Source organism: Stenella coeruleoalba (genome assembly GCF_951394435.1).
Source record: "Stenella coeruleoalba genome assembly, chromosome: 4".
Classification (NCBI taxonomy): domain Eukaryota; kingdom Metazoa; phylum Chordata; class Mammalia; order Artiodactyla; family Delphinidae; genus Stenella; species Stenella coeruleoalba.
Genome location: NC_137149.1, coordinates 136,952,805 through 136,966,919, shown reverse-complemented (window position 1 = coordinate 136,966,919; position 14,115 = coordinate 136,952,805). Strand labels below are relative to the sequence as shown.

The window sequence follows — 14,115 nt, the reverse complement described above, 5'->3', positions numbered from 1 at the left end:
GTTCTATTTTTAGTTTTTTAAGGAACCTCCATACTGTTCTCCATAGTGGCTGTATCAATTTACATTCCCACCAACAGTGTATGAGGGTTCCCTTTTCTCCACACCCTCTCCAGCATTTATTGTAGAGAAATGCAAATCAAAACTACAATGAGGTATCACCTCACACCAGTCAGACTGGGCTGCATCTTAATGAGTGGTGGTTACTAGGTGAATAGGAAGAATGGTAGAGAAGTGAGGTGAGGACAGGCTGTGAATAGATAGCCCCATTCACAGGGGAAATGAGCCAGTGTTGTATTCACTGTAGCATAAAGAGAAAAGCAGAGGGTGGTGACAGATGAGGCTGTGCGGCAGGCAGAGACCACTGGAGGGACCTGTATGTGGTGCTTAGAAGATTGGACTACACTCAGTGGTCAAAGAAGAATGACATCCTTGAAAGGGTTTATGCAGAGCTGTGATCAGATAAGATTTCAGTCCTCGGTGGCAGTGGGAGTACGAATTTAAGGAGGACAAGGCATTTGGTGGTTAGTCCAGGTGGGAGACTTTGAGGACATGAACCAGGACAGTATTGTAGGAATGGAGACGAGGGGGCGAAATCAAGAACCATGTGTGATGTAAAGTCAGCAGGACCCATTATAACCACAGAGGAGGGAGAGGAAGGCCCTAGGATGAGATGATTCTTACGTATCTGCCTTGTATGACCGGGTGACCGATTTCACAGTCTACTTAGGCAGTACAGGAAGAGACAGAATATAGGGAGTTCATTTTTGCTTTTATCTTCAACACGTTGAAATCTTTAACGTGCTCTGACGTATTTTGAGTTAAATCTAATTAATGGTTCACAGAGATGTCTGGATGACTAGAAATATTTCAACATCAATATTCAACATTAACCATATCTCCTCTTGGAAGCAGAGGTGACTCTGCTTTTCCTACAAAACCCTCTGCAGTCATCTGTCATAACTCTTTCACTGGGTTGTCATCCTTGAATTTTTCTTTTTTAACTCTGTAATCTCAGACCAGTGTTTGGTCTGTAACCTATCCATAAGTGTGAGTGAATGAGTGAAGAAGTGAGTGGATAGATTATTTTTTAAAGTAATGTTATTATTTGATTATTGGGAAAAGTTTATATTTGGCTTGTTGTCATTCTGATTCTTCTGTTTTAACTCCTAGCACCTTCTACCAGAAGAGTCGCAAGCAGCGGGACATCCGCAGGAGCAGTGGCATCAGCCAACTCAGCCGAAAGGCAGCCCCAGCCCAGTGATGAGGACACTTTGGTGCAAAGGGCCGAGCACATTCCCGCAGGGAAACGAACTCCGATGTGTGCCCACTGCAACCAGGTCATCAGGTTGGTTATTTGATTTTAATTTTTTCTTGAAAGGACTTAATACCAATATGGATTTTTTTTTAATATTCTGGAAGATTAGAAATTTTATTAGTGAAAATATTCTTGCTGTATTTCTATATAATAGTATTAAAGTAGACACATAAGAATATATATACATTTGTTAGAATCTATTTTAATAAAAAGTAATTCTGGGCTCTGTGATAATAAAACTAAAAATACCAATCTAGTCAGTTATTAATTCCTGTCAGAACTAAGGGAAAATAATGATTAATGTGGCTTTTCAGAGAATAATAAAATATTAAGACTCAAAGGGACCCCAAAGAACTCCATTATTTCACAAATTGTAAAAGTGAGGACTTTCATTTAGATGAAAAATAACTAATGATGTAAAATAAAGAACTTTGAGTCCTTGAGAAAAGAAGATTGGATTTTTGAATACCTAAGCTCTAAAAGATATAATTACCTTCAGATCTATTCATAAATGCTTTACATTTTAGATTAGGTCATAATCTGCTTCTTTAAAATATTTTTTATCCCAATGTATTTTATTGTTTCTTTAATTCTGATAAGCAGAAAAGGCTAAAAATAAGCTCTTAAGTGAGTGTATTACACTGGCACTTATAAACCTCAGCGTTTCTGAACAAGTGACTTTTAAAACGTTATGACGTGGGGCTTCCTTGGTGGCACAGTGGTTGAGAATCTGCCTGCTAATGCAGGGGACACGGGTTTGAGCCCTGGTCTGGGAGGATCCCACATGCCGCGGAGCAACTAGGCCCGTGAGCCACAACTACTGAGCCTGCACGTCTGGAGCCAGTGCTCCACAACAAGAGAGGCCGCGATAGTGAGAGGCCCGCGCACCGCGATGTAGAGTGGCCCCCGCTTGCCACAACTGGAGAAAGCCCTCGCACAGAAACGAAGACCCAACACAGCAAAAATAAAATAAACTCCTACCGCCAACATCTAAAAAAAAAAAAAAGAAGAATGTTATGAGGTTTAGGTGTGAATGTTAATGCAGGGATCCCACCAGAGGACCCTGTTGCCTCTGTGAGTTGTCTTGTTGGCAGTAACAGATGATTACTTGAAATGACTGCTCAAGCTCTCTCATCATTTTTAATTTACCTTGCTTTGTAATAGTTGAAACAACAGCACCTCTAAAGCTGAAAAAGGTTAAGACTTACTTGCATTTTCCCCTCCTCTCTTACATAATCATTGCTTAGGATAATGTTTCTAGTTACTACTTAAAATGGAGCACAGGGAGTCTCAATATCTTATTTAAGAACCAAATATAAATATTCTTCTCCTTAATTCACTATTAAATAATAAATGTGTCAAGAGCACAGCACAGAGTACATGATTTTGAAAAACAGCTTTTGCCTTTTAAAGGTAGTCTGCGTTCATTGTGACATTTCCAAAATATGGAAAAACAGAAAGCGAAAATGAGAGTTCATGCATAACTCCACATCCCAAGGCAGCCACTATTAGTATTTTAGTTCACACCTTTAAGACACACACATAAGGACAGATGTTGTTTTACAGAAATGAAAGCATGATATTTTGTAAGCTGTTATTTTTCCCTTAGTTTGTATTTTCCACAGTGAGCACCTGCTGTATAAGAATTAGCCAGCAGCAGTGGGAGGGGTAATAACGGTTTATGGGGAGAAGCAGAAAATCAGTAGAAGTTTCCAGAGTCTAGCACAGTATCCGACACACAAAAGCCATTCGGTGAGTGTTTGACCTGAACAGATCATACATGACTCTAGACCCACTCACCCTTCAGATCATAGTATCAATTTGGTTAGAGACATTTTTTTTAAAGTACTACTATAGGGTCTTAACAGAAATATTTAAACTATTATAGAATCTAGTGTGGTACTGCTTTGTCTCCATAAATAAAGCAATGTTTTTAATTACTAACTCTATATAGGGTTATGTTTTTAAGGTTAATATTAATAAAAATAAGTTTTGACTTGTAACATTGTTTCTGTAAGTTATGGTGCTTTGGTTATGTAGACTGGTATGTGGGGATTCTTTAGTCTGGAGAAAAACACCCTTTATGGAGGCAGGAGTCACTGCTGTTTGTGTCCTGTTGTAATAAGCAAGTGATTACTGGATGGATTAACAAAATGTCAAGTCATATCAGTTTCTGGTTCTTGTTGTCTGATTATAAAATTCTGTGATATCCTGCTATCACCACTGCCAGCACATCTGAAAAACTTAGTATGGAGAATATATGAAGATCAAAATAGAAATTACATTCCCCACCCCTAACTGCCATGGTTTCAGTTTTTAATGCTAGCCTAGGATATAATTTTAATGCACAGTCTTCTGCCAAGTAAAATAAATATTACGTTAAAAACATGAATGGCCACCACTTACTGCCCCCTCATCTGTTAAATTTTATACTACTCTGGATTATCTCAGCACTTGTTATCAGTTAAGCATTAGAGCTTCATTTACTGGGGAAGTTAACAGGAACAGGTATTAGCTCATGTCAAGATCCTATAACAGTAATTAACATAGCACATTTGCTTGGTGCTCAAATGCTAAAGCAGCTTGAATAGATTGTGGTCAGTTCAGAGAGCTAGTCAACGCATAATTCTAGTTCTTGGCCTCAGTGTCAGTATCACTTACCAAAGCAAGGAGGCGTTAGGTCAAGTGACATTCTCTTGGACACCTGTTTTAAAAACAAGCTGCAGTTGTAGGCTTGATACTTTCAGTACAGAATATTGTAACCTGGCAGAACCTGAGAAGTTTAAGATTATTTTATAATTTATATTGTTGTTTGGTTTTCCACAGTGTAATTTACATTATTTGTTTATAATTTATATTGTTTTATATTTATTTTCTAAATGTTTAAAATTTTCAAAAATATTTTTAAGTAAAGGCAAACTAAGGCAAATTTTATGTTTTATTTTATTTTTTTTGTAGAAAAGTTCATTGTTTTTGGAAAATCTCAGAAACCTGGGTCACTGAATGTTGGTACTGAACTGATTATCTCTTATTGAACATATTTTTAGCTTAAAACTCCATAGATCATTTTATTTTCATCTAATGTTTATAATTCTTTGGTTTATTTGAATCTTGAAAAGATTATGGATGTTTTGCCTAAATTGTATTATTTAGGCAATACTTTGATTAGTCAGTTGCCTTTTACAGATGGATAGAACGTTACATTTTAGGAAATCCTACTGAAGCTCTGATTAAATTGCTCTAGAACATTTCCAATCCATTTATGATAGAAGTGCCATTTCCTCAACTCATACTCATGAACAGATTGACTGTTTGGAGTGCTGATATAATAGGGAAACAGAAAATCAGGCTACTAATATAGCCAAAGCCATATTTAGTTTCTCTGGTAGAACGGGCTTATGAAAACACTAGCTTATTTCTGAACTGTTACATCTAGTGGCATTAAAATCCACTTGTATTACATAAAGTTAAATGGACCATTCACATTTAGCTTCTTAGCATTTTGGTGAAAGAAGTAAGGGATTCATGGTGCTTGATTTCTTCTTTGATATGAAATGCTTAAAACAAAAAATAGCCACAATGCTATTATCCTGTCTTTGCCTACAGTCCAGCACCAGAACAATCACAAACTCATTGTTTATTCCAGCGACAGAGAAAATTTTAACATTATTGATTTATTTCCTGCTCACTTATTTTCAAACTTTTCTCATAAGGAGGACCATCTCAGTTACCCCAGGAAGAAGCCAGCAGAGTTTTTTTGCCTGTCTCACCATCCAGTTCTATCTCTGAGCACTCCATTATTAATAGGTTTTATTTATTTTCCCTTCTGGTTAAGATTTTACTTGAAAATAAAAGGCTTCTTGTCTTAATGTGTTAGTCCTTCCATTTAAAGAAATAACCAAAGACATAGACCAAGATTTATGAGCAATGCATAGACCAAGAGTTCAGATCTACTGTAGTGAAAAATTGGAAAGAACAAAATGTTCAGCATCTATATGATGTAATATTATGGTGCCATTAGGATGCTGTTTTGGATAATAATTGTTTAATGTATTCTTAGCATATGCCAAATACTGTGCTAAGAATTTTAACTGGCTTCTCATTAAATTCTTATAACCTTGTAAGACAGTTATTATAATTGCCTGATTTCACAGATGAGAAAACTGAGGCACAGAAAAGTTACATATTTGCTGAAGTTACCTAGATAGTAAACGGTAAAACCTGCATTTGAGCTCAGATCTAACTTTAAATTATATTCATGCTTTTAACTTCCACTACTTAGGAAGAAGTTATAGTATTAAGATAGAAAAAGGACTATAGAACTCTAAATAAAATATGATTCTAACTTTGTGTAAAGAAAATACATACCAAGATATATAAATATATAATATATATAAATATTGTGACTCTATATATATGTAATCATATATACTACTATATTAAATCAGGAGAAAAAAACAGCTTAAGCAGACCTGTCATAACTTGAGTGTGGCAAGGTACTCTTCTTCATAATGTTAGAGTGGGTAAGTGAGAAAGGAGAAAGCAATAGGTAGGCCAAACAGTTACAGGTTCTTTCCTCCCCACCAAATGACTTTGTACCCCATACATGCATTCCTAGACTCATAGAGATGACCGAGGGGATGAGAGGTTTACATTTCCAGTTTCTCGTCTAACTATAGATGAGACTATAGGATGAGTATATTTCTATTTCTCCTAGAAATATAGCCATCCTATAAGCAGTGCTCATTGAGTATTTTATGTGCCACCTCCTTTAAATACCAGTGATACAGAAATCAAAGACATATTTACTCCCTTCCCTTAAGGAAGTTACTGTTATAGACTGAATTGTGTCCCCCCAAAATTCATGTTGAAATCCTAACCCCTAATATCTCACTGTGACTGTAACCGGAGATAGGGTCCTTAAGAAGTAAAGTGAGGTCATTAGGATGGGCTCTAATCCAGTATGACTGGTGTCCTTTTAAGAAGAGATTAGGACACACACACATACAGAGGGAAGACCAGGTGAAGGTGACCATCTACAAGCCAAAGAGAGAGGCCTTAGAAGAGTTTAACCCTGCCAACATCTTGGCCTTAGACTTCTAACCTCCAAAACTGTGAAAAAGTTAATTCCTGTTGTTTAAGCCATCCCATCTGTGGCACTTTGTTAAGGCAGTTCTAGCAAATTAATAGTTACACTCTAGTAAAAACTACAGACAAGCAAATCAACAGCCATATCAATGTGGTAAGTCTAATAAAGATACCTCCAGAATCCTGTTGGTGCAAAGAGGAGAGATGGGGATTATCTAGCTTCAACAACCAATTACTTTTATTTGAAAGAAATTGCAAGCAATAAAGTTCAATAGTCTACTCATAAAATGATACTTTTATACAACAAATATCCATCAAAAACTTATAAAGTATTAGCTAATGCTAAGGTGGGTAATCATATTGCAATACATAAACATATCAAACCAACACGTTGTGCACCTTACATTTACACAGTGTTATATGTCAATTACATCTCAATTTTTTTAATATATTAAAAAAAGAAAACAAGTGCAAGTTGCCATACTAGCACCATAGTATATAAATGTTAAGAGGCAGTCCCTGGTTTCATGTATTTTATCACCTGATAAGGAAGCCAGAGACCTGAAATAGATAACCATAATGCAGTAATGTAAGTGTCATGAGCAGTACATAGTACCCTGGTAATATAAGTAATATATATGTACTGCCCTTATAGCCATAGTAAGGAGTCCTGAATCATGGCACTGAGGAAAAGTCATGAGATATCTATAGGGCTCTAAATTGTCATAGTTGTAAAGTTCAAAAATTAATCCTGCCTCAGGAACATCTTTAATAATGGGAATTCATTTTGGTGATTTCAATACTTACATACATATGGATCTGGTATAATATGTCACATCTTCTGCTTCACTGATCCCTGTAGCCAACTATCAGATTCCATATTTATTTTTGAGCATGTGAGTTATTTTTTATGTGGCTTTGTTTTTAACTTTTGTTAATTAACTTATTTTGATTTTTTTTAACTTTCTTGTTGACTTCTTTTGATGCACTTAACTTCTGGTTAAATAAAACATTTTAACCTGTAGTGGCTGGGCCCTGGAGGATTCTAGCTTTCCAGTTCATGATCCACATCATCTCAGAGAAGTTGCCTAACTTCTCTGATGTTTTCTCCATCTATTTATAGAGTTAAGTTCTATCAGTGAGGGTTACTGTTAAGAATTAAATAACAAAGGGAAGCAAGAAGTAAGCCTTTGAATCAACAGTGCTGTATGTTACCTTTGAAAGTTAAGGGAGTAAATCCTGAGAGTTCTCATCACCAGGAAAAATTTTTTTTCTATTTCTTTAATTTTGTATCTGTATGAGAATGGTGGATGTTCAATAAACCTATTGTGGTAGTCAAAGAAAAAAAGAAGTAAGCGTTTGATTTTCAACCTAAATCCCTATTAGCTGTGCCTGTTGAAATTTGCAGTTCTTTTCACCTTTCTGACTAAGCTCTTCTTTTTCTCTGAATTATTCCCTTAGCATCCTTCCCTACCTTTCCTTCCATTATTAATAATTTTTTTTTTTGGCATCAGTCCCACAGAAAATGAACAGGGTGAAAAGTTCCGCGCCATAGCTCTGCTCTCTCAGCCAATCAGTGCTTCAGCTGTCTCCCCTTCCTTCACTTGTCCGTCAGCAGGGATTCAGGGGGGTTCATGGATGCAGAGAGCTCTGAGAGGGAGCTGAATGCTTCATTCCACTGTGCAGTTACGCAAGCCTGCCTTCCAGTTCCCAGACGGAAACCCAATCCTACCTGGGATAAGAAGAACGTATTCTGTTCATCCTGTGTTAATGAATTTGTTAAATTAGTCTCTGCTGACACAGACAAGACAGGACTCTGTTATGTATAGATTTTATTGTTTATACATAACTTCAGTGGCATTGATGGGGAAGATGCTCTTTCAGTTCAGCCGAGGAGTATCTGCACAGAGCCTGTTTATGTAGGAAAGGAAGGCTGGCAGGAGCACAGGTCACTGTCAACTCACTTTTTTACTTTTTTTTTTTTTTTGCGGTACACGGGCCTCTCACTGTTGTGGCCTCTCCTGCTGCGGAGCACAGGCCCCGGACACGCAGGCTCAGCGGCCATGGCTCACGGGCCCAGCCGCTGCGCGGCATGTGGGATCCTCCCGGACCGGTGCACGAACCCGTGTCCCCTGCATCGGCAGGCGGACTCTCAACCACTGTGCCACCAGGGAAGCCCTCAAATCACTTTTTAAAGGTGCAGAGGGAATTTCTTTACTGTCGTTAAGATTGTTCACTATTCAAATTTGACAAAGAAACTTAAGTAAATACCTTAAAATACCCTTTCAGTGGGTCATTTATTTATTTATATATAGTGGACTCTATCCCAGAAAGCTTTCAAAAAGACTTTTTAAGAATATATGAAATATAAGAAAACCTTCTAAATTACAAAAGGGAGCAAAAGAAGAATGAAAATCATGGATGGGACTATTAAAAATGAAGCCTGGAGAAAAATTTGTCATTGTGTCTGGACAGTAATGACATATATACTTGCCTTTGGTTAGACTGAATTTGGCTGTAAGCCTTCTAGCAGCTGACAAAACAAAGAAAATTAATTTTGCAAATTACTGTTCAGTGAGATAAAAAAATAAAATCTCTTGTCCAGAAAAAGCAAAACCGTTCTTGTTACAAAAACCTGAAAGGAACTTCTCCAAGGAATCCATGTAAAAACGGCCATGTGTGATCTAACGAACAGCACTCTCAACAGGAACTTCCAGAAAGAGCAGGGGTGGGTTTCGTGGAGCTGTTTCCTTTCACAAGTGTCAGTGCAGACTGATGGTGTCACACTTAGCACCCATCATTAAAGGAATTATCCTGTGGGAAGGGGCAGGCCCAGTCTGCTCCGATTCACAGAACAGGGTTCTCTGAGTTGATCTCAACACATATTTTAGAAATTCTAGAAAATGCAGTCAGCTGTTCTTAAATGTCTTTTTTTTTTCTCAGATGAAGTTTGTTAAATATTTGGTAGCACTGATGGGCATGTTTCAGGAGGAAAACTCTTTCTTCCAAGTGCATACTAACACTTCTGCTTTAACAGAAAGTGGAAATTGAGGTTGAATTGACTTCTTTTGCAAACTGAAGAGTCAATAAGGATACCGGCCTCAGGGGCTATCCACCCTTCTGGATGAGCTGAAGATGTGCCCTGATAAATTCACCCTCGTAAATAGTTTAGAACCTGCTTTAATGTCCAGGCAAATCATAGCATAAAACCCTAAAGTTCTACCATACTCTAAATTTACACAGTAAATTTAGCCTGGCAGATCTTTCAGGCCTACATAACGAGCTACCTACCTGGTGGAAGAGCTAAGTGCTCTCCTAAAACTTTGTCTGTCTTTGAGCATTGTGACTCTTTGGCTTATCTTTGAAAGTAAACTACTTGCCAGGTATACACTGAGAAAATGAAATGAACTCTTGAGTAGGACTGTAGTTTATAAACCAGTTACAAGTTGAGGGACAGCCTACGAAAATATTTGGTTACAGAATAAGTGATCTGTAGCCCTTTTTTTTTCCTGGCAGGAATTAGTTAACAAAGGCATTCCTTGTTAGTGGTAACAAGAATGGTACCCTAAAGTTTAAAAATAATAATAATAATAAACTACTTTTCTCAAATGTTAAGAGAGTTGCATGCACTAGCTTATACAAAATGGCATCATATTAGTAATAAGAAACAAGTTAACAAAAAGTAGGTAAAAAATACCCTCTTATTCCCACAGAACACATTTTAATCATTCATCAAGGGCCTTTCTACTTACCTGACTCTTGCAGAGTCAGGTAAGTGCTGGTTCTGAGAAAATGACAGTGTATTTGCAAAGAATTTCCCAATGGAAGATAGTTACTGAATATCAAGGTTTCTGTTATTGTCAGAGGCTAAAAAATGTTTCGGCTTTGTGATGCTCGTTACTGTGACTTTTCCCACTAATAATCTATCTAAAAGTCAGATATCCTATGCTTACTAAGAATTAGATACCCTGTGGTTACTCAGTGATGATAATTGATGGTAGTGTGATCAGAGACAGAATATCATTTGACTAGAGCAGTGTAATAGGAATCAGGAAATTCAGCTTCTGGCCTTCATTCAATCAATGATTTTATGATATATGTCATACCTTGTGAACGTTCTGTATCTCAGCTTCTCCATCTGTTAAACTGGGTTCATAATAACTGCCCTGGTCTGTCTCACAGGAATGTTGCATGGACAAATTAGATAACTGTAAAAGTGGCTTGGAGGTAAAGCCATTCTATGAATGAAAATTAGTGTGATGTAGCTACTGAAAAGTATGTTGCAGAGGCTAGAAAGGTTAATGTCCGCAGGCTTCATGACTAGATAAATCTTCATAATGGATTCCTGTCAAGCAAACCAAACCCATCTTATCAGTTCATGGCTGTATAGTATTTAATGGAAAAAAAATCACTTTACAAACATTTCTTACCTTGATACAAATGTACATTAAAAATCAGTCATGTTTGAATTAAATAAAACCTTTTTAAGTAGCTTCAAACCATCTCTAATACCCAGTTTATAATTTCTGTAGTCATTTTGGAGGGGGAGGATTTGGTGTGTTTAACAAAGTTGAGAAATAAGTATAAGAAACAATGTATGGGGAAGAGAAATTGACTAGAATGTTTTTTCCAGTAATAATTGTTACTGTTTTTAAGACGCTGACATTACCAAACTGAGATTTTTTTCCTTTTGTTTATTTTATGGAAATTTCGAACTCTCATTTCTGCCTAGCCCATATATATTTTTCCTGGTTACTTCATTTTCTGTCACAGTTAATATTCTCATTCTCAGTCGTAATCATGACGCACTCACCCATTGCAGCTCAAAAACCCTAACTACCAAATCCCTTGAATACAGAAAACCAGGGGGCAGAGATGGCCTTTCTTGAAGGAATCCCTTCAGTGCTTATTCCTCTCTCCTGTCCTTTTCACTTCAACGAGCAGAGTTCCTATGTAAATTTCCAGCACCCCTGAGAAGGACAATTGAGCAAGTATTTAATTGTTTGGACATTGCGTACAAGAGGTCCTCTTCAGGCTAACTAGAAACCTCTTTCCTAAGCCAACTTGATCTCTTTTGTTTTGGCAGGGGACCATTCCTAGTGGCACTGGGGAAATCTTGGCACCCAGAAGAATTTAACTGTGCTCACTGCAAAAATACGATGGCCTACATTGGATTCGTAGAGGAGCAGGGAGCCCTGTATTGTGAGCTCTGCTATGAGAGATTCTTTGCCCCTGTATGTGGTCGATGCCAGAGGAAGATCCTTGGAGTAAGTATTGGAAACCTTTTCACTCCGAGTGAGTTTTCAAGCAGAACAATTTTTTGGTATGAAACCCTTCTGTCATTTTTGCTCTCTATTTTCTTCTTGCTTGATCCCCTCTCTGCTTTCATCACTATTTATTTTTGCAAAACAAAACTAAATAGACCTCTGTAGAAGTCTATCAGACTCATGGGGTTAAGTTGTCTTTGGTTTTGTCTTACTGAGTGCTGGCTTGTCTGGTGAAAGTCTAGCCACTGTGGGGAAAAAATAATTTACTGTGGGTGTGCTACCTCAACAGGACCCTGTTTGCTCAGGAATGAAGAGGTCGCACAGGACCACACACATCTGAGTTCTCAGAATTGACACCTTCACTGTTTTAAATTAAATTCCATCGCTTTTATGAGAGCAGCACTTCCCCATCTGTCAGGGTTCAAGCTCAGGGCACAGATCTCATGAAATATATAAAACATGAGGCTTATAAATGATATATTTTTCTTGAGTGCATATAATGTTTAAAAATATAACCTCAGTTTTATGAGGTATACATGTGATAGAAAAATAATCAAGCCACACCTTTTTTTTTTTTAAACAAAAAGGGAGTAATGTAGGATTCAGATACATAATAAATAATGATGAATTAATGAATTTCCTACTCTGGAATACCCAATTTGCAGTTGTGAAGTAAGGATAAGGCATTTCCTATGGGTGACCAGGAGTTGAAACCTTACTTTAGAAGCAGCCAAGGTACCTGGACTCATATGAAACTCATGCAAAATTTGGAAATTACATTGCTGAGTTCTAATATTCTCAATATGAAAATACAATAATGAAAGTGTAATTCATACCAATTGAGAGAAACGCTAGTATGAATTACTGAGTAGCCTTAATTTTAGAATACATCTTTAAATGGGTCTAAAACTTTGAAGACACTTTAAAATTATAAATATACTACTGGAATATTCCTATATTATTAATTTGTACAGTATATGAAGAGGAAAAAGAGGAGAATGATTCAGCCCGTACCTTTTCAAATGACAAATAATTAATAAGTAGAATACATTAATACTCTTTTAGTGTATAAATGTATTCCATGAGTTCTAGAATGATTAATAAAGTTAAGTAAGAGTCTTAGCACTAAATGAGGTTCTAGGAAATGGAAATCTTAAACTCATTGCTTTAGACATGGGCCAGAACTTCACTAAAGGGACAGATTTTCTGGACTGTGTTTTAGTTGTTTGATAACCTGTTAAAGAAGGGATAGTAATCTGTCTCAAGGATAGAGAGTTGAATAGATACTAGAAGCCTTGGGAAATGATTTGGTTGAATGTCCACTTGTACATGTTCATGGTGATCTCTTTGGATATAAATAACTTCCATTTCTTCCCATAGCCCTTCAGTAGTGAAATATGGCATTTTCTATGGCCAATAACTTATCTATATCATCTTCTTTTTTTGTTGTCTTTTATTTTGACAATATTTATTATTAGAAAAGAAAATATTTCACTCTACAACAATTAGAAAATACAAAACATGTAAAGAATAAAATTAAAATGATCTATATATTTACCAGTCCCAGAGAGTTCCTCTTAACCTTAGGATGTGTTTTCTTCCAGTTTGCTCCTTATGAGTAATTCGTTTACAAAATTATAACCATACTTTATGTATAGCATCCTCCTTTTTGTGATAAATGTTGTGGAAAGAGTAAATTCCTATAATGTTAACTATTCTTCAAAAATGATTTTTTTTTTGCGGTACGCGGGCCTCTCACTGTTGTGGCCTCTCCCGTTGCGGAGCACAGGCCCCGGACGCGCAGGCTCAGCGGCCATGGCTCATGGGCCCATGTGGGATCTTCCCAGACCGGGGCACGAACCCGTGTCCCTTGCATCGGCAGGCGGACTCTCAACCACTGTGCCACCAAGGAAGCCCCAAAAATGATTTTTAATGACTCCATCTCGTTCTGTCAATTCAAAGAAACAATTCCTTGCAAATCCAACACCCCAGAACTTCTTTTACTAACTAAAATCTGGCCCAGGTCTTTGATACTTGGTATATGTAACCATAGGATTATTGTTGACTAGAATCCATGCTTTATGGTTCAAATTTTAGACACTCATATGAATGTGTGCTTAGTACAGCCATAGCTGATTTCCAAGATCCTAACCATGTGTTAAACATGATTGGGTTACACTGATTAAGTTGTTGCTTCCATCGTGCGACACAGTATAGGCTTGTTTTAGTTTTTAAGTGTTTTGCCATTCCTCCATGACATTTTCAAGATAATACTGTGAAATGTTTACAAGTTAATGTTTCCTGACACCCTTTCAGGGAAAGCAGAATGTAGGGTAGCAAACACTTATGAAATGCTTACTTGGATTCACCACATTTATAATGTTTAAATAACACTACTCATTCTTTAAGTAAGTTTATTGATGTGTATTTGTGAAAATGCGTATT

At 36.9% G+C, this 14,115-nt stretch overlaps 1 protein-coding gene across 2 annotated transcripts in view; it reads left to right on the top strand.

Annotated features, from left to right (window-relative positions):
* PDLIM5 (PDZ and LIM domain 5) overlaps positions 1-14,115 on the top strand; it is a 215,966-nt gene that overhangs the window by 192,266 nt on the left and 9,585 nt on the right. For both annotated transcript variants that reach the window (XM_079919693.1, XM_079919692.1), the window contains 2 exons: positions 1,171-1,345; positions 11,490-11,670. In XM_079919693.1, the coding sequence (XP_079775819.1) occupies positions 1,171-1,345; positions 11,490-11,670 (356 nt within the window). The remainder of the gene's footprint in view (positions 1-1,170; positions 1,346-11,489; positions 11,671-14,115) is intronic.